General features: G+C 38.7%; 1 protein-coding gene across 2 annotated transcripts in view; it reads left to right on the top strand.

The window, feature by feature from the left end:
* The window catches only part of ercc6l2 (excision repair cross-complementation group 6-like 2), an 85,796-nt gene that overhangs the window by 9,649 nt on the left and 55,417 nt on the right, over nucleotides 1-20,730 (top strand). For both annotated transcript variants that reach the window (XM_048527482.2, XM_048527481.2), the window contains exons 4-9: nucleotides 3,262-3,381; nucleotides 7,752-7,945; nucleotides 10,244-10,405; nucleotides 15,339-15,546; nucleotides 16,152-16,292; nucleotides 17,974-18,090. In XM_048527482.2, the coding sequence (XP_048383439.1) occupies nucleotides 3,262-3,381; nucleotides 7,752-7,945; nucleotides 10,244-10,405; nucleotides 15,339-15,546; nucleotides 16,152-16,292; nucleotides 17,974-18,090 (942 nt within the window). The remainder of the gene's footprint in view (nucleotides 1-3,261; nucleotides 3,382-7,751; nucleotides 7,946-10,243; nucleotides 10,406-15,338; nucleotides 15,547-16,151; nucleotides 16,293-17,973; nucleotides 18,091-20,730) is intronic.

Below are 20,730 nucleotides of genomic sequence, written 5' to 3'. Positions count from 1 at the left end.
TAACATTTGAAACAAGGTAGATGAGTTAATGGGACAATTCATCGTGAATGGGTATGATTTAGTCGCCATTACAGAGACATAGTTGCAGGATGCTCATGACTGGAAATTAAATATCCAGGGGTATCAAACTATTTGGGAGGACACACAGGAAGGTAAGAGGGGTAGTCTAGCTCTGATATTTAAGATGACATCAGGATGGCAGTGAGAGATGATATAAGTTCTGTGGAGAATAAGGTTGAATCCATTTGGATGGAAATTAGAATTTCTAAGAAAACAATGTCACTAAGCATGATCTTTGGGCCACCAAAAAATAATATCACATTGGGCAGGTAATTAACAAAGAAACAACTAATGCCTGTAAAAATGGTACGGCAATTATCATGGGGGATTTTAATCCACATGTCGATTGGTCGAACCAGTTTGGCCAAGACAGCCGTGAGGAGGAGTTCATTGAATGTCTCCACGATAGTTTTCTTGAACACTATGTAATGAAACTGACAAGGGAGCAAGCTATCCTGGGTCTTGTCCTGTGTAATGAGACAGGAATAATTAATGATTTCATAATTAGGGATCCTCTTGGAAAGAATGATCACAGTATGATTGAATTTAGAATACAGATGGAAAGTGAGAAGGTAAAATCCAATACCAGGATCCTGTGCTTAAACAAAGGAGACTACAATAGGATGAGGGAAAAGTTGGCTAAAATTGACTGGATGCAAAGACATCATGGTGGGACAGTTGAGGACTTTCAAAGTGCTCAGCAAAAGTATATACTAGTGAAAAGAAAGGATTGTACAAGAAGGGGTAATCAGCCATGCACATCTAAGGAAATAAGGGAGGCTATCAAATTGAAAGTTAAGGTCTACAAAGTGGCAAAGACCAGTGGGAAATGAGAAGAATGGCAAAACTTTGAATGTCAACGCAAAGTTACAAAAAAAGCCATAAAGATAGTAAGATAGATTATGAGAGTAAACTAGCTCAAAATGTAAAGACAGATAACAAAAATTTCTACAAAAAAATAAAACGGAGAAATGGCTAAAGTAAACATTGATCCTTTAGAGGATGAGAAGGGGGATTTAGTAATGGGGAATGAGGAAGTAGCCAAGGCATTGAACAGGTAATTTGTGTTGATCTTCTAGTGGAGGACACGAATGACATGCGAGTAATTGATGACAAGGAGACCAAGGTGGGTGAGGACCTAGAAACAATCATGATCCGAAAAGAAGTAATGTTGGGCAAGTTAATGGAGCTAAAGGTCAATAAGTCTCCTAGTCCTGATGGAATATATCCCAGGGTTCTAAAAGAGAAGGCGGGAGAAATAGCAAATGTACTCGCAACAATTTTCCAAAATTCATTGGACCTTGGGGCAATTCCAGAAAATTGGAAAACAATAAACATGAAGTCACTGTTTAAAACAGGAGGTAGACAAAAGGTGGCAAATTATAGGCTAGTTAGCTTAACTTCAGTAGTGGAGAAAATGCTTGAATGCCTCATCAAGGAAGAAATAGTAAGACATCTAGATAGAAATTGTCTCATTGAGCACACGCAGCATGAGTTCATCAAGGGCTGGTCATGTTTAACTAATTTATTGGTATTCTATGAAGCCATTACGAGTGCGGTGGACAACAACGATCTAGTAGATGTGGTGCATTTGGATTTCCAAAAGGCATTCGACAAGGTGTCACACAAAAGGCTGCTGTATAAGATGAAGGTGCATAGCATTATTGGCAATGTATTAGCATGGATAGAGGATTGTTTGACTAACAGGAAGCAAAGTGTGAAAGAAATGAATGCTTTTTTGGTTGGTGATCAGTGACTAGCAGAATGCCTTGGAAATCAGCGTTGGGGCCGCAATTGTTTATGATTTACTTAGATGATTTGGAGTTGGGGACTGCGTGTAGTGTGCCAGAGTTTGCAGATGACACTAAGACGAGTGGTCGAGCAAAGTGTGCAGGGATTCTGAAAGTTTGCACAGGGATAGAGGTAGTTTAAATGAGTAGGCAAAAGTCTGGCAACAGGAGTACAATGTTGATAAATGTGGTTAGAAATAACAGTAAAAGGGACTGTTATTTAAATGGTAACAAGTTGCAGCATGCTGCTGTGCGAAGAGACCTGGGTGTCCTTGTGCGTGAGTCACAGAAGGTTGGTTTGCAGGTGCAACATGTAATTAAGAAAACAAATGGAATTTTGTCCTTCGTTGCTACAGGGATTGAGTTTAAAAGCAGGGAGGTTATGTTGCTGCTGAATAGGGTGCTGTTGAGGCCACACCTGGAGTACTACGTGCAGTATTTTTTTTCTCCTGACTTGAGAAAGGATGTACTGGCACTGGAGAGGGTGCAGAGGAGATTCACTAGATTGATTCCAGAGTTGAGATGGTTGGCTAATGAAGAGAGGTTGAGTAGACTGGGATTATAGTTATTGGAATTTAGAAGAATGAGGGGGGTATCTTATAAAAACTTATAAAAATATGAAGGGAGTAGATAAAATAGAAGCAAGGAGGATGGTTCCACTGGCGGGTGAAACTAGAAGAAGAGGCATAGTCTTAAAATTAGGAGAGCAGATTTAGGACTAAATTGAGGACGAACTTCTTGACCCAAAGGGTTGTCAGTCTGTGGAATTCCCTTCCCAGTGAAGTATTTCAGGCTTCCTCATTGAATGTTTTTAAAGCTAAGTTGTTAATTTTTTGAGCAGTAAAGGAATTAAGGGTTATTGTGAAAGGATGGGTAAATGGAGCTGAGACCACAAAAAGATCATCCATGATCTTACTGAATGGCAAAGCAGGCTCGAAGGACCACATGGTCTACTGATGTTCTTGTGTTCTAAGAAGGGTTGGGTGCCTATGATTACAGTCACAAAGTATATCTTATTAGTAATCTAGGTACAGTGAGCAGGATGAAAACTGGATTGAAGAGATTCAGACTATGAATGCACAGGTAGTCAATGACAAGACGTTCAAGAACCTTGGAAAGTAAAAGAAATTTAGGGACACAACCTGGAGAGGAAACAAGGAAAGGTTTTGAGATCGTGAGTAAAGGCTACCACCTTGAAAAGTGGGGAAACAAAACCTGATTAGCCATTGACAGTGTCTAAGAGCATTTAATTAACAGAGATGATTCAATCAACATTTGAGTTGGATTTAATTGAGAGACTGAAAATGAAACTTTTTAAGAGGTGAGCTTGGTATCTAAGGGAAAAGGTGAGGAAACTATGAAATAATATAACCTTTATCATCTGATAATCTATTAATGATGCTTTTCACAGGTTATTTCCTTTCTAGCAGCTGTACTTCATAAAACAGGAACCCGGGAGGATATTGAAAATAACATGCCCAAGTTTGTCCTGAAGACGATGAGAAAGGAATCAAAAAGATATGATGACAAAGTAATTCTTTTTGGCCTGTACCTTGTTGCAAATCTTCCTTTACTCAAACTGTTATGTTTTGTTTTAATGTTGGAAAATTGTTTGTTGAACCTTAAAATAATTTACCATTAATAATGATTTCTTGCGGAGTGAGGTTGTAGGTGTGCCAGTGGGTTGCAAATGTTTCGTCACCCTGCTAGGTAACGTTGTCAGTGCGCCTCTGGAACATCATCAGTGTGCCTCAGGTGAAGCATCGGTTTTGCTGTCCCGCTTGTTATTTATATGCTTCAGTTGGTTGGTTGGTTGGTTGTTTCTCAGTGGTTTGTACACAAGGTCCAATTCAATGTGTTGATGGAGTTCGGCTTAGAATATCAGGCCTCCAGGAATTCCCTGGCGTGTCTCTGTTTGGCATGTGCGATTACGGATGTATTGTCCCAGTCGAATTAGTGTCCCTCGTCTGTGTGTAGTGAGATAAGTGGGAATTGGTTATGTCCAGAGAGATCCAACACATCCTGCTTCTATGGACTCTCCAAGGTACAGAAGCCAGGGTCCCCTTCAGACCCATTGTCTCACTGCCAGGTACGCCAACATATAGATTTGCCCATGAACTATAACAGAAATTGAAATACTTATAGAATAACACTACCCACTCCATCCACCCATCCCAAAAATTCCTCAACACCATCAAGGACACTAGGATAGAAGATATCCTTTGAAGTAACAGCACTATTTATATCCATATACGTCGACCTAGCCAAAGAGACAATTGCCATTCCACTAGATGAATCAAGTAGTCAGGACACCACCAACATCAATAAGGACAGCGCCATGAAACTACTGGATCTGTGCCTTACAACCCACTTTATCTTCAATGACGGCATATATAAACAAATCGACAGAACACCAATGGCATACCCAATGTCAGGACTGATTGCAGAAGCAATAATGCAAAGATTGGAACAGACAGCACTCCCCAGTAAATAACCCAAACTTTGGGTCCGATATGTAGATGACACCTTCGTGATTATTAAGCACACAAAACTGGAAGAAACCCACCAACACACAAACGTCACCCTTACCGGGGATAAAATTGACAAAAGAAGAGAACAACAACTGACTACCCTTCCTGGACATAATGTTAGAATGGGGAACTCCAGACTAGCATTTATAGAAAGACCATACATACAGACCAGATACTCAATTACTCAACAGCAACTACCCCAAAGCCCACAAATGAGCTACATCAGGACACTATTTAAACAAGCCACAACACATTGCAGCACCTGGAACTACACAAAGTAGAACCGGAACACTTATACAGAATCTTCAAAATAAATGGATACCCGAAAAATACAGTTGACAGTTACCTCCAAGACAGATCACACCAAGAAGACACGACATGACCAGACCTACTGATCACTGTCACCCTACCATACATCAAGGACATTTCAGAGATGACCATAACACTTCTCAGACCCCTAAGTATCCGTAACCCACAAACCAGTAACTACCATATGACAGCTATTGATGAACGTAAAGGATCCCATGCTCCAAAACCGGTGTAATGTACAAAATACCACACGAGGACTGTGAGAAACACTGCATTGGCCAAACTGGAAGAAAACTGAAAATACAGATGCACGAACACCAACAAGCCACCAAGAGACACAACCAATTCTCACTTGTCTGACTACACACAGGCAATGAGGGACACACTTGACTGGGACAACGCATCCATAATCGCACAAACCAAACAGAGACATACCAGGGAATTCCTGGAGGCCTGTTATTCTAAGCGGAATTCCAACACCTTGATTTAGACACTGTAAACTACTGTGAATCCGATCCGGAAGTGATACCAAACACCCTAACAAACTGAGGCATATAAATAACAAGCAGGACAGAACACTGACGCTTCACCAGAGGCGCACTGACGATGTTACCCAGCAGGGTGATGAAACGTTTGCAACCAAATCTACTGACTTGGCAAGCATGTCCACAACCTCATCAACAACCCAAGCTACAAATCTTCTCATACTTTCTTGCAGAATCTTTAATTCACTGTCCACATTAACTAGCAGGTCTTGAGATCATAAACAGGTGGGGGCAGAAATACTTCGTGGTGGTGACAACTGTATCTCTGGGCCAGAAGTTCCAGGTTCATAGCAAGATTAGCTTTTAAGGAATTAATGATTGGCTTTCAAAAATAATAATTCCTTTTAGGAAGAAATACCTGATAGGAAAGGTAAGGGAGCCATGGCTGATGACAGTAATTAAAAATAGTATTAGATCAAAGTGAGAGGCTTATAAAGTTGACAAAAGAGTTGTAAGCCTTAGAAATAGGGAACTTGTAGAATTCTACAACGGAGTACCATGAAATTTTTAGAGAAAATGTAATGTGAATGTAAAATGGCAAGAAAAAAATGGATTGTGAAAGCTATTTTACCTTTGCTAAAGCTCGAGATTAGTTAAGACAAATGTGGCTTCATTCTGGGCAGAGATGTGAGAATTTATGATAGGAAGAAGAAAAATGGCAAAGAAGCTAAATATAGTAATTTTTGTCATCACCCTGGAAGAACCAAGACTGCCTGAAATAAAGAAGATGCAAAAGTGTAATGAGAGTGTGGCACTGAAAGAAATTAGTTTATAAAACGGTATTCAAGAAATTAATGGGACTGAAAGTTGACAGATCCCCTGGACCTGATGAACTTCATCCTAGAAATTTGAAAGTGATAGCTACAGAGATGCATTCAAAATTCTGTATTAGTATTGCAACAGTGCCTGCAGTTGAAAGGATGCCGATTGTATCCCCCGACCCTGAAGTAGAAAGGGAGAAACCAGGACAGACCAGTTAGCCTGACATCATTCTAGAATCTATTATACAGCATGTGACTACTGGATTTTTAGATAAGAATTCTCGAGAAAGAGTCAACATGGATTTGTCAAGGCAGAGTTATGTTTTACAAACCTGTTAAGAGTTTGAGGTTGTTACCAGCAGAGTCAGTTAGGAGGAACCGGTACATGTGCCTATTTGGATTTTCATAAAGCTTTTGATAAAGTCCTACACAGGAGGATAGTGAACAAAATTAAACTATGGGATTGAGGATAATATACAAGCATGGATCGAGGATAGCTTAACTGGCAGAAGTAGAAATTAGGAATAATTGGATCATTCTCACAACAGCAGACTGTGACCAGTGAGGTACCATAAGGATCTGTGTTTGGACCCTAGCTGTTCACAGTCCATTGACTGGGAAGTCAAAGTGTGTTTTCATCCAAACCACCAGGTTTCTCAATATATCTCCTATGTGGGACATGTCCTACCTGTCCCTGCAGTCTGTTCCAGTGCACTGCATTTGACTAAACCAAGCCAGGCAAGCTAACTGAGTTTAAAATTGAGAATCCATTAGTTAAGGTAGTCATTGTGCAGAGAAATTCAGTGTCCAGATTTTCCATCAGAAAGTTCCCTTTCTCATCCCCTCAACGACCTCCACCTAATAATTAATTGTATCACCTGTTATCATCTCGCATCCCTGGAAATGCAGCCAAACTTTACCTAATCTGTCGGCATATCTTTATCCTTCCTTATGCAAGTCATCCTTTCTTTGTTAACCTGGTTAATCATCACTGCTCTTTCTCTAAGGCAAGTATATCCTTCCAAAGATAGGACACCTTGTGAATCGGTCTGAACACCAAATTTCAAATTCCATATTCCATCTGGTTATAAATCTGTTTGTTCTTTATATGTCACTGTAACTGATAGTGTTATTAATTTATTAGCTCTGATGAAGTCACTGACCTTGAAACATTAACCGTGCTTTCTTTCCACAGATGCTGCCAGACTTGCTGAGTTTCACTAGGAATCTTTGTTTTGGTTTCAGATCTCCAGCATCTACAGCTCTTTGTTTTATATCTACTTGTAATTTAATTTGCTAATATTTTTCTTTCCATGATTCACCAAAACTAGAAATGAAACATAACCTGAAAACCTGTGCGCCCCTCATTTTGCCAAGTCCAACTTATTTATATGTAGAGTGAGAAGAAGAGGCCCCAGCACTGGCCTCTGAAGATGTCCATAGTCATTGTCGAACTACAAAGGCCACTTCATCCAAAGTCATTATGTTTCCTAACCAAGCTGCTTCGTCATACCGTAATATTGTCTCCAAATATACATGCATTATCATGTACCTTCTGAGTAATGAATATATATTTTGAGTATCCTCTGTCCATCAAATTGGTGAGTCTGTCGGAAAAACTCTTATCAAGTTTGTGAGATAAAACTTACTTTCCATGATATATGATGACTCCTTAATCAGCCTAGTGTTTACTATGTGTCAACTTGTTTTATTGCAACATTGTATCTGAAACTAATCTTCCTGTTTCTTTTGAAGATTTTCCTCATCGTTACTCCTCTGTCTGTGCTGTACAACTGGAAGAATGAATTGGAAACCTGGGGTTATTTTAGAGTTTATATTTTGCATGGTAACCAAAAAGACCATACTCTCAGTTGTATTCGACGCAAAAAGTGTGAGATTGCTCTGACAACCTACGAAACAGTCCGCCTGTGTTTGGATGACATCAATTGGTAATTAGAGCGCATTATAATATATTTAAAGTTGGATTACATTGAAAGATGTTATTTATGGCATTTAGTTGTTAGTTTGGATATATTAAATGCAGACTGATATGAAAGATTCCCATCTGCTTAATGGCAGATGGTATGACCTTAGTATCCCGCTAGCTTGCTTGGTACATTACTTCCAGAAATTGATGCAGAGGCTGATCTACACAAGATCCAATTTATGCATGTACAGACCAACTTTCCCTTATTAGTTAAGTAGAATTAATACCTTGATCACTGCGAGTTATTCCTCTGACGAGAAAGTACTTTAACTCCAATGCAAAAGCTGTGTTGTAGAATGCAGTGCCATCTGAGTGATCTATGAGGATGCATTGCAATTTCTAGTCCCTAACTGATGATGAATATTGCAATAGGTATTGCCTGTGCTTGTATTTGCCAGGTCTATATGATCCAATCTATTGTGGAATATTAAAACAAATTAATATTTGCATTGTAAAAAGTGAGTTTAAAAATAGAAAATGTTGGAAATGTTCGGCAGATTCAGGAAATCAGTTAATGTTCCGGTCAAAGACCTTTGAGAAAAATTAGAGATTTGATTGGTTGTAATCAAATGAAAGAGAGGATAGGAGCATGATGAATAGGTACAATCTGAAACTGAGAGAAAAAGACAAACCTACAAAAAGTAATAATACAAAACAGAACAGATGATGGTTTGAAGTTGTTGAACTTTTTCTTGAGTCAAGAAAGCTATAAGAATGCTTAAGGGAAAGATGAATTGCTCAAGCTCTCCTTAGAACTCTGCAGGAGGGTTAGAGGGGCATGTGAGAATTAAAATGACAACTGACCAGAAATTCAGTCATGCTTGTAGACTGAAAAGAGTATTTTAATTGAGTACTGATGAACCTTGTACAATCAGGATAACTGATGTTGAGCCACAAAACTGTCCCCAGCATTCTCGACCTTGGTTGGAAGTCAGACTTCTAATAGTTATGGGTAGAATAGATAGTTTCATGTAATGTTTTGAATCTCCTTTCTTGGAGAGAAGCATTTTTAAAAAGACCTTAATTTTCTGAGCCAATGGGAAGATTTGTGAAGTTTATTAGTAATAGAACCAACAAATCTTAAATATTGCTGCCTGTCAAAATAATATATTGTATGTTTTCCAGAGTTATTAGAATTTGCCTTTTTTAATGTAAGTTGAAAAATTTACAGGACTCCATTTCAAATGTCAGTTAAATTCTGTCCCTCCAGAAATGGGACCTGGAAAAATTGGAGCAAGTGCCACTTTGATAATTGGTATTGTTTAGAAGATCTGAGTGTGTTGTATAAACTCATAGGTCAATAGACATAACTACTTATAGGCTACTTACATTTTCTTTACTCCCACCACCTTCTGCCCCACTATTTTACTTTCTTTCCTCTCTCTCCAAGAATATTTAACATTTTTCCTCATCCCTTTGGTGCATCTCTCAATTTTTAATGTCTAGTGTTGTCGGTGCCCACATGCCCACACCTCTGCCATTGCCCCACAACCTCTGCTATTCAGAAATGTATGTATGCCAAATTTGCATAGACTTCTGTTAGATTTAGAAGTTGTATCCGGAAGTATTGCGCAAACTAAACTGCATGGTATTCCTCACTGATGTCAACTATTCGTCCATGTTTTTAAACAATTTGCTGTTTAATTTTAGTTAGTTTGAGTGTCCGGAAGCATTATCATTTACTTACCAAAAGGCCAAAAAAATGTATTTCCACCTTAGGAATCTAGCTTTAAGTCTTTGTGTCATTGCACACTTCTTTGATGAACCAATTATCCTGGTAGATACCATCCTCAAATTAAAGTACAGCTGATGATCCATGGTAATCAATATATAAACATTTAGTAATTTATTGAAGTTGAGTAATAACAGTGGAAGTGATTTTAAAATCACTTGGCCGCAGGAATACTGAGAAAAGAAGTGGAGAAAGACATAAACGAAGCTAGTTGTTATTATACAGACTAGATGCATTTCAACCTACTTGGACTGCATACGTATGTTTATATTTGGGCAAGGTGGCACATTCAAATATTAGTATGTTTTAGAGTCCTGAAAGAAAGCATAATATTGAACAGTTCAATAGATCTGACTTCAGTTGCAAAAGCATTTTCTCCATCAACAGCTGCACAACTATGTTGTAACTGTCCAAAGATTTCTTAGAATTATAGGTCTGAAAATTGTCAATAGCGCTGTTAAAGAGGCCAAGTAAACCTTAAGAATTGCAGTATAATGTTATGTGATTAATCTTTCATTTCTTAAACAGCATTGAGTGGTCTGCTGTGTTTGTGGATGAAGCTCATAAGATAAAGAATCCTAAAGCTCAGATTACACAGGCATTGAAGGCATTGAAGTGCAAGATAAGAATTGGCCTGACTGGAACCATTTTGCAGAACAACATGGATGAACTGTGGTGTGTCATGGACTGGTAAGCTGTAATTATACAGTTATAATGTAGCTGGTTATTTCAGATTATGAAATATGTAAGCATAAGTAGATACAAGAAATGTGTCAGTTTCTCATTAACAAAATAGTTGACCAGTCTGCTCCCATTAATTTTCATCCTGGTGTCAATAGGTCAGACCAAAAGACAACTGTTAAGTGGATAAACAAGTCCAGAGTTTGATCCTGGTGGTTGCCAGGTGCAGAGAAAGATGTGAAGAAGTTTGTGTTGGCATTTCCAGCATTAAAACTGTGAGCCACGTGTTCCCATTTTGTTTGCCAATAGTTGCAAGTGATTTCCCATAGCCTACAGACTACCCCAGTAACCCTGCGTTAGTGAGTAATAGTGAAATCTTGATGTACAGGAGACAGAGTTCCCAGAGACCTATGTTTGGGAGAATTTGTCATTTGAATTCCGAGCCTGCACTTTTGGACTGATGTCGAATATGATGCTGCACCTGCAGCAGCTGCAGATTAACTGGTTGCTGATCTCATAATGATGTTGGTCAGCACCTGTCTTTCATGGTCATCCTGCCATATGCTGGTGCTGTCTTAAGAAGAGCCAATCGAAATGGAATTGGGATTCATATTTGCTGTTTGGAGTTCAAAATGCCTCTTGCAATGCATACTCATGTGTTTGGACTGAGTCATGCTTGATACTGTATTGCTGAGAGTGTATGCAGTGAAAAGCCATCCAAAATATGATGGCAGTCAAGATTTGACACGAGCAGTGCTTTTTTAGTGTCAATATTTCAGTTAATATTCTTCAGTAACCTCTCAGAACTGAAGATGTATTCAGCAGAAGGGAGGACCACCTACATCATGAATTACACTGATTATAGATATTTAGTTTTATTTTGTCTAGCTGTTGGGTCAATACATATTTGGTACTTTCAGAAATAAAGTTCCTGGAGTATATGTGGTGTGGTCGGTCAGTTGCTTGAGGGTTTGGATGATTTCAAGGTTTTCAAGCAAGTCAGTTACGCTTAGACGTTGGTGTAAACATTCACTATAGAATATAGCATAGCTCAGAATGAATAGAATACACCCAGCAGTTTAAGAATGCTGAAAGAGGGAGGAGAAGAAAGAGTTGAGAAGGACTGTCAATGGAAGTTTGTATCGACCAGCCTGTTCATAGAGCTAAATGATAGAAGTGTAGGACGGGAATAAGTCACTTATTTTCTCAAGCTTGTTCTGCCATTCGGTGATATGCTATGTCGTAACCATAGAGTTTTTACAACATGGAAAAAGGCGTTTTGGCCACACCATGACAACACCAGTCATAAAGCAACCATCTATTGTAATTCCATTTTCCAGCATTTAGTCCGTAGTCTTGTATGCCACAGTATTTTCTCTGTACTTCCCAGGGTCTTGCCATTCAACATGTACTTCCTTGCCTTGTTAGTCCTTCAAAAATGTATCACCTCATGCTTTTCAGTCTTGTTCAGCCTATCTGATCAGCTATATCTAAAAAGTGTAAATGTACTAAGGGAACTTTCAGGATTGAGTGGCCTGAAGGCTATGTTGCCAGGTGTCTAGGTTCAGGATATTTCATTTGGTTATTGAAGAACTTGGATTGGGAAGGGACAGATTCAGTTGTCCAGGTCCACTTGTGTGCCAATGATATAGGTAGAAAATGGAAAGAGATACTGCAATGAAATATGAGTAGTGAGGGGCTAAATTTTAAAGCAGAACTGAAAAGGTAATAATTTCTGGATTCCTACCTAAGCTGCGATTAAGTTGCCACAGGGTCATCAAGATTAAAAAAGTAAATGCATGGCTCAAAGATTGGTGTAGGAGAAATGGGGTTGAATTCATGTGATATTGGCATTAATACTGGAAAAAGAGGGAGCTGTTCCGATTGGACAGACTCCACCTGAATCATGCTGGGTCCAGAATCTTGGTGAATTGCATAACTATGATTTGCATAAGTTAGACTTTAAACTAAATAATGGGGAGGTGGGTTCATTTGCATTGCAAGTTAGGGAAGAAGTTAAAGTGGCAGCAGGAAGACTCAGCAGTGGTTATTAAAGTTTCCTGAATGAGTAATAAGACAAAGTATGGAAAGGGTAAGGGATCTAACTTTGGGTGCAGCGGATAAGACGCCAACTGTGTGAAGGGGGTAATCAACTCAGGATGCAAGTGTTGTACTTAAGTGTATACAGTATGCAAAACAAACTGAGCAGATTGAGATTCATTAAATTGTGGGTATCACTGCAAATGGATCAGGGCTGGGAACTAAATATCTAAAGATACGTATCCTATCAAAAGGATGGTCAGAGGGAGTGGGGTTACCTCATTAGTAAGAAATAAAATTAAGTTGAAGGCAAGAAGCAATACAGAGTTGGTAAGGGATAGAATCTGTGTGAGTGGAGATGAGAAACCACAAAAGGGAAAAAGACCCTGATGGGAGTGGTGTACAAGCCTCCTTGCTATAGTCAGGATGTGGGGAAGAAAATAAATCAGGAAATAGCAAAGGCATGTAAGAAAGGCACTATGACTGTAAAAACAAATTGTTGGTAAAGCTTAATAGGTCTGACAGCATCTGTGAAGAGAAATCAGAGGACCAGTACTTTAAACTCTGATTTCTCTTCACAGATGCTGACAGACCTTTTGAGCTTTTGCAGAAATTTTTGCTTTTGTTTCTGATTTACAGCATCTGCAATTCTTTCAGTTTTTATTTACTTTTACTATAATCATGGGGTTCTTCAATATGCAGGTGAAGTAGGGAAATTAGGTTGGTAGTGATCTCAAGAAAAGGAACTTGAGGAATGACCACGAGATTTTTTTTCTTTGGAGCAGCTTGACAGGGCCTGCTGGGGAACAGGCAATTCTGGATTTAGTCATGTGTAACAAAGAAAACTTGGTTCGGGAGCTTATGGTGAAGAAACCCCAAAGCACAGAGCCTATAATATGATAAAAGCTACCATGTAGTTTGACAGGAAGAAGCTGGAATCATATGTATAACCCCAAAATTGACTTAAGTAATACCTGTGTTTAAAAAGTGAGGCAGAAGACCGGAAACTGTAGACCATTTAGCTTGACCTCAACCCATTATTAAGAGTGAGGTTGCAGAGTACTTAGAGGTGCATTGTAAAATAGGGCTGAGTCAGCCCAGTATCGTCAATGAGAACTCTTGTCTAACAAATCTGTCAGAATTGTTTGAGGAGGTAACGAGCATGTTAGACAAAGGACACTTAGTGGACGTGATCTATTCAGATTTTCAGAAGGCCTTTACGAGGTGCTGCACAGGAGGCCCCATTGTGTTAGGGGCAAGGTACTGGCATGGATTGAGGATTGGTTGACCGGTAGAAGACAAGGAGTAGGGATAAAGGAACAAAAACAGAAGTTGCTAGAAGCTCAGCAGGTCTGACAGCATCTTTGAAGAGATTCAGGGTTAAAGTTTCGGGCCTGGTGTCCAGTTCAGAGGAAGGGTCACCAGACCTAAAATGTTAACTCTTGATTTTTTTTCTACAACAATGCTGCCAGACCTTCTGAGCTTCCAGCAACTTCCGTTTTTGATCTTGATTTGCAGCATCTGCAGTCCTTTCGATTTTTATTTAGTAGGGTTAAAGGGTTGTTTTTCAGCATGGCAGCCAGTGACTAGTAGAGTTGCACAGGGGTCAGTGTTGGGACCACAACTGTTCATGTTCAACATGAACAGTCTGGCTATTCCATATAGGTTTGCAGATGACACAAAGATAGGTGGAGGAGTCGGTAGTGTTGAGGAAGCAGGGAGGTTTCAGAAGGGTTTGGATGGGCTTGCAGAGTGGGCAAAGAAGTGACATAGGGAATACAATGCGGAAATGTGAACAGTTATGCACTTGGTAGGGAGAATAAAGATATGGACTGTTTTCTAGTGGATTTGGAAATCTGAATCGCAAAGAGGCTTGGGAATTCTCGTTCAAGACTCTCTTAATGTTGATAAACATAGCCAGTTTGCAGTTAGAAAGGTAACTGCAATGTTAGCATTCATTTCAAGAGGGCTACAATAGAAGGGCCGAGATGTACTGCTGAGACTGCAGAAGGCTTTGGTCAGGCTGCATTTGGAGTATTGTGAACAATTTTGGGCCTTGTATCTGTGAAGGATGTGCTGACATTAGAGGGGTTCCAGAGGAGATTTACAAGAATGATCAAGTGGATGAAGACCTTCATTTGATGAGAGCTAAAGACTCTGCGTCTGTACTCCATAGAAATTTAGAGAATACTGAGAGGTCTGGATAGAGTAGATGAGATGATTTTTCCACAAGTAAAAGAGGACACAATTTAAAAATAAAGGAGAAAGCACTTAGGACTGAGATTTTTTATAACTGGAGAGTTGTGAGGCTTTGGAATTCTGTACTTCAAGCTTTGGAAGCTCAATCATTGAGTATGTTTAAAATAGAGATTTACAGATCCCTGAATGGCATTGTGTGAGAAAGAAGTATTGAAGAGGATGATCAGCCATGATCAAATTGGATGACAGAACAAGCTTGACAGGCTGATAAAACTCAGCAGCAAAAGTAGGCCTATGGGTTTCTTCTTGCCCATCAAAGATGCAAAACATCTCTCATCCTTTCCACCACCTCCACCAAGACATCCAGTACAGAGTTGGAAAATCTTGGAATGTGTACTCTCTCAGCTTTTGCCGTTGGTCAAAATGTTAAAACCTTCCTGAGGCGTATAGCCACTCGAATAGTGCCTATAGCAGAGAGTTTTAGGTTAGTTTGTTGAACTGAGGGTGGAAGATGAATATCAGTTCAGAGGTTTGACTTCCGTGTAAAATCTTGATGAAGGCAACAGGGCTCCAACTTGCCTAACCCTAACCCTATCTCAGAAGTATTTCTTACTAATGTTCTAAGCTTTTAAATTACTGCACAGTTTGTTTATTAGTTGACTGGAAGAAATGGTGAAATGATTTTCCATTCTTTGTACTTAAGGGCAATACCAGGTTGCCTTGGCAACAGAGCTCGTTTTAAGGAAGAGTTCTGCAATCCAATTGAATTTGGTCAGAGACACACAGCAACCAAAAGAGAACTGGCTGTTGGGCGAAAGGCTATGAGCCGGTTGGCAAAACAGATGTCTTTTTGGTTTCTGAGACGTACTAAGGCTCTCATCAGTGATCAGCTGCCAAAGAAAGATGATCGGGTAATAAAATGCTGCCTGGCAGTGTTTCTGTATTCATTACTGAAAGTACAAGACCAACAAACTTTTCACACTCAGAATTATGGCAAATTAAGCCACATCAATTCCTCACCATTTGTTGTGAGCTAGACTTGGCTTAGGATCCCTAACTGCTTTATGGTGATTCCCTGCTGACCTTCCATGGTGTATTTCTGGCTCTGGTATAGAAATATTCCAACAATATTAGAGCTGTGCCATGCGAATTAGTCTGTCATAATTCTAAAAGAAGCTGGAGAGGCTACTTCTTTAGCCAGAGCTTCCCCACCCCCTGCCTCATTTATTGATGTATTTCAACTGTTACGTGGTCATGGCGGAAACCTAATTAAGTACACCTCTTTCCTCATACAGGAACTTCAATTGAAATTTACTATCACTGTGATTGACGTTGGCCTTCCATTTCACATGTTTTAGTTGATTTAGTTGAGGCAATAACGTAGACTGTCCTCTTATCATTTACTGACTTCACCATTTTTTTTACCCTAAAGTTGGTTACTGGTAGCGTGACTGGTCATCAGCAGATGGAAAGGAAGCCCTGAATTCCCTATTTTGAAATTTACTGTTATTTTCAGGTGATATACTGCTCTTTGACTGAGTTCCAGAAGACAGTATATAAGGCAGTGCTGGAGTCAGAGGATTTAAAGCTGGTACTGCATGGCTGGGATCCATGTGATTGCAACAGTGGCCGAAAAAGGAAAAACTGCTGTTACAAGGTCAGCTGCATCACCTCATGTGTAGAGGTCCTTTTGGGGAAAAGTTCAAAGGCTAGATCTTGTGCTCAGTTAAAATGAGTTACATCAGTAAAATGAATAGGAAACCTTTTTTTTAACTGGTATTAACATTTTGTATGTTGTTTCTGTGTTAGTTTAATCTGTATGTTCACGTGCCAATTATTTTGAAAAGAGAAACCTGGGACTGATTTTAACCTCTTCAAAATCTAGCCACAGTGTTTAACCAGGCCTTTCTAATTTGAATGTAGCTTGCACAGTAAGTGCAAAGTTAAGGCAAATACTCTCACTTATTGTATACTTCAGTTGTGAGGTGATGAGTGCTCCAATTGTAACAGTGAATAAAAGTAATTAGGAACAGTAGCACATATTCTGATCAGAGTTCAAGGTACTGTGTTGAATTGTGAACTGTTCATTTGTCACTTTACGATGTTAAAATAGTGAATGTTTCAGAAGGTGACCCCTTCTTGGCAATTGCTTAAAATTCTGACCTTGCTACTTTTGTTTAAGTAGATAAATACTGCTGGTTTTGAAATGTATATTTTCGGCCAGGCTTTTCTGCTCGTCAAGGCAGTGGGTGTCAATGCTACTGAATGGAACACTTTTTAAACTTTTGGCAGCCAGTGTGAGAATTAAATGCGTGTTACAAATAGCAGGCTTGTTTCAGAGTAAAACTTCATCCTGTTAAACTCAGATGTAGTTTAACCCTATAATGGTACATTATGAACTTTCATTTCCGACATATTTTGTGATCTCTTCAATTTTAGTACAGAATTGTGGGCAGTTCGGTGTGGTGACTAGGTTCTGTCAGACATGTAATTGAGATTGTCCAGAGTTCTTTTATGTGGGAGCCTTAAAACTGACAGAAAAAATACTTCATGTCTGGCTGGATTCAGACTCCATATAGGTGAAAGGGAAGTGTATTAACTCAATGAATTCTACACTAAATATCAATAAAGATCAGCTGTAATCACTGTCATTCTGAGTTTGAAGATTTTGCTTCAAGCCCAGCCCAGGAACTGAGCATGTAGTTGAGTTGGACGCTCCTGTACTGATGGAACACTCTTTAGAAGTGGCAACCTTTGGATGAAGTAATGTGCTGTTTGCCTGTCTTTGCTAAGGTGGACAACTAATAATCTCATTTATGTATTAAGTGCTGGTGACCTAGGCAAAGTTCTACCCTCAAATAATACTGTCAAAAAAGATTTGTTGATCCTAGAATTATGGGACTGTTCAATGCCAAAATCCGCTGCTGTATTAGTTTACATCACCACACTTCCAAGTAGTTTCCTTTTTCTGTGAAGTTTCTAAAAATGTGATTGACAAAACTAAGTCCTTTTCTTAATTATGGGAATATGTCAATTTTGAAAGATGTTGCATTACCTTAATTGACGTAATAGAGATGGGCAAGTGTAAAATGAAAATGCAGAAAGGAATAAAATTTTCACCTTTTTTAAGGAACTGCCACATCTGTGTCAAATTGATTTTTTTAAAAAATAAATTCAAAAATGTTTTTGCAGGAGCAGAAGTCTCCAAGATAAACTTTAAATCTGAAAATATGTGATTACAATATTGAGGTCCCAAATTCTGTTAAAAGTAGAACTGGAATCATTCAGCCCACTTACTTTTAGATGTATTGAATTTTTAAAATGCTTTTTCTTTTCAGCAAAATGAGGATGGGATTACTGTACGGCAAATGTATTTTAGTTATTTGTCCATCCTTCGTAAGGTATCCAATCATGCTGCACTCCTGCAGCCTGATGAAAACACCAGCAAGATGCAGGTAATTATTTGATCTTGTTATTCTGTTGAAAAATTAGTTTTATTTTAGATTCACTCACTAGCACATTTGTTTCTTTAATCCGAATATTGTTGCTAAAGCCTCATATCAGATATTTGAACACGCAATTAACGTTGAATTTCTGTGCCGGGCCAATGGAGCTGTAGTCTGTCAGATGTTATGTTAAACCAGGGTTGTATCTGTCATCCTGAATGGATGTAAAATATCCATAGCATAATTAAAGAAAAGGTGGGGTATCCTGGACAATATTTTTTCTACAACCAACATTTTATTTAAATGCTCTTTCATGGATTTTTCTGTGCGTATATAGGTTGTTTATTTTCTTCTGCATTACAAGAGTGATAGCACTTTGTATTTATTTGGTTGGAAACCTCCTTGGGACATCAGATATAGTGAAAGGTGCTATGTAAGTGTGAAAGGTGCTACGTAAGTGCAGTTCTTGTAAGGCTTCCCTGATAGCAAGCTAATAGCTGTCTGTTGGACTCTTATCCACAATGGCATTCACCTTTTGACTTACCGATAAAGTATTATTTGCAAGAAAGTTTGAATAACCACTCAGCTATTTAAGCCACTTGTGCTGTTCTTCTATTACAATGTATTTCACATAATCTCTTGTCATCCCTCCATGAGTCTGGTCTTATGGTTCTCTTTAAATCCAGAAAGGCTAGTGATGTAAAACATCAATTCAAATATTCTCTGTCTCCTGTTTACAAAACTTGTAAGTTAAATTAAAGGCAAGATATCCATTTGTAAAGTTGTTAGCAGTCACTTGCCTTGAAGTATGGGTCTGAAAATTACTGCTATTAAAGCATATATGGGGAAGGACATTCAAAAGATCAGAAAGCAGCAGTTTGACTAGAAACTTTGAAACAGTGAGCATCAGATACAGATCCAAATGCAGAACCAAGTTTCAAAAAGAAAAGCAAGTGAATGGATCAGGAATAGTGCAGAGAGGCTAGCAGCGTTTTTAATGCTACAGAAATTTTGGACAATTGTAGTGTGACTCAAATACCCAAAATAATAATTTTCATTGCTTCATGTATAAAGGTAAAATTGTGCTTCACTGGGGTTCATTGAGTTCTGAATTACACTCGGAACATCACTTACCCTTTCTCCCTCATTTTCTTTCTTTTAAGGTGTTCTTTAAACTGAGCTCCTTGATCAGCATTTTTGACCTAATGTAACTATGACTGAATTGTATGAGAATAAAAATAAGTTCTCGTTCTATGCCATGGCAACTGGTATAGTCTTGAGCTTTGTGAACTATCGAGTTTTGAGAAGATTTGTAGCTCAGGTTGAGGTTCTGGATGTGAGTTTACTCGCTGAGCTGAAAGGTTAGTTTTGAGACATTTCGTCACCATTCTAGGTAACATAATCAGTGAGCCTCCGACGAAGCGCTGGTGTTATGTCCCGCTTTCTATTTGTCTGGTTAGGTTTCCTTGGGTTGGTGATGTCATTTCCTGTTCTTTTACTCAGGGGATGGCAGATTGGCTCCAAGTCAATGTGTTTGTTGATGGAATTCCGGTTGGAATTAGTTTGTCAACTATCTTTTAAAAACTAATTATTTTGAATTGTTCTGGTTGCCCATGGCTGAATTTGATAAAATATTCATTTTATTTTATGAATATAAAAATAAAATGGCTATGAGGGGTTTTCTTTTTAACTGACATAATTGAAGGAAATTGTAGCTGATATAGCATTTCATATGGCACAACCATGACCTTCACAGACTGATAATAAAATGCCTATGAGTCTTAGTAAGATGGGATTAGAATGCAAACAGTAAGACTCTGCTAAGGCATTTGGGATGAAAACCATCTGATTTGTGATTTACTATTTTTATATGAAATAGAAAGGGAAAACTTCCTATGCAAGATGAGGCATTGTAAATAACTATAATTACATATTAGAGTAGACACATACTTGTACAATAATAGAAGCGTAAATTTATTAGATTTTGGGTACTTAAATTTCAGAAGGCAGATAGCCTTGCATGCAGAGATGCCCTTGAAGAAACTTTCTCTGTCAGCAGGAAGATTAGAACAACAGAGAGGTATAAACAAGATAACCTCATAAGAGTACTGAGAGACAAATAATGTAGTAAGGTGGTGGGAGGGGAGCAAAAACGATTTTTGAAACACGGTCAGTATGGCCTCGAGAAACCAACTGCCGCTTTGCAAGTTTGATAAGAGGGAAACTGCTCCTGAAGATGTTGTTAGCTTTGTCATAGAATGATGGTATTAGTTTTAACTACATATAACTTTATAAGTAAGTTTATATTAGAGCTGACATTTCAAATATTATAACTATCCTTTTTAGTCTTTTGTACTAAGATCAGCAAAGGATATGAACTACATAACTGAATTTGAAAAGTTGTTAGTAACAAGCAGGTACATGATGCAGCTGGCAAATGTCTTGGACATAATAATCAGTGTTGGAATGTTGTCAATAACCATAAGAGTCCAACGATAGATGATAGGGGGTCTGGCAAACATCATGAGATGATAGGGTGAACCATGAAGTTGTTTGTCATTGATGTATTCACAGCATTGGATGTGTAGGTTAGAGGAGATGCGACAAACACTGATGGCAGCATTGCATGTAACCATTGTAATGTGGTAT

Source organism: Stegostoma tigrinum, chromosome 3 (assembly GCF_030684315.1).
Source record: "Stegostoma tigrinum isolate sSteTig4 chromosome 3, sSteTig4.hap1, whole genome shotgun sequence".
Classification (NCBI taxonomy): Eukaryota; Metazoa; Chordata; class Chondrichthyes; order Orectolobiformes; family Stegostomatidae; genus Stegostoma; species Stegostoma tigrinum.
Note: the sequence above shows the minus strand (reverse complement) of the source record. Positions and strands in the feature narration are given on the sequence as shown.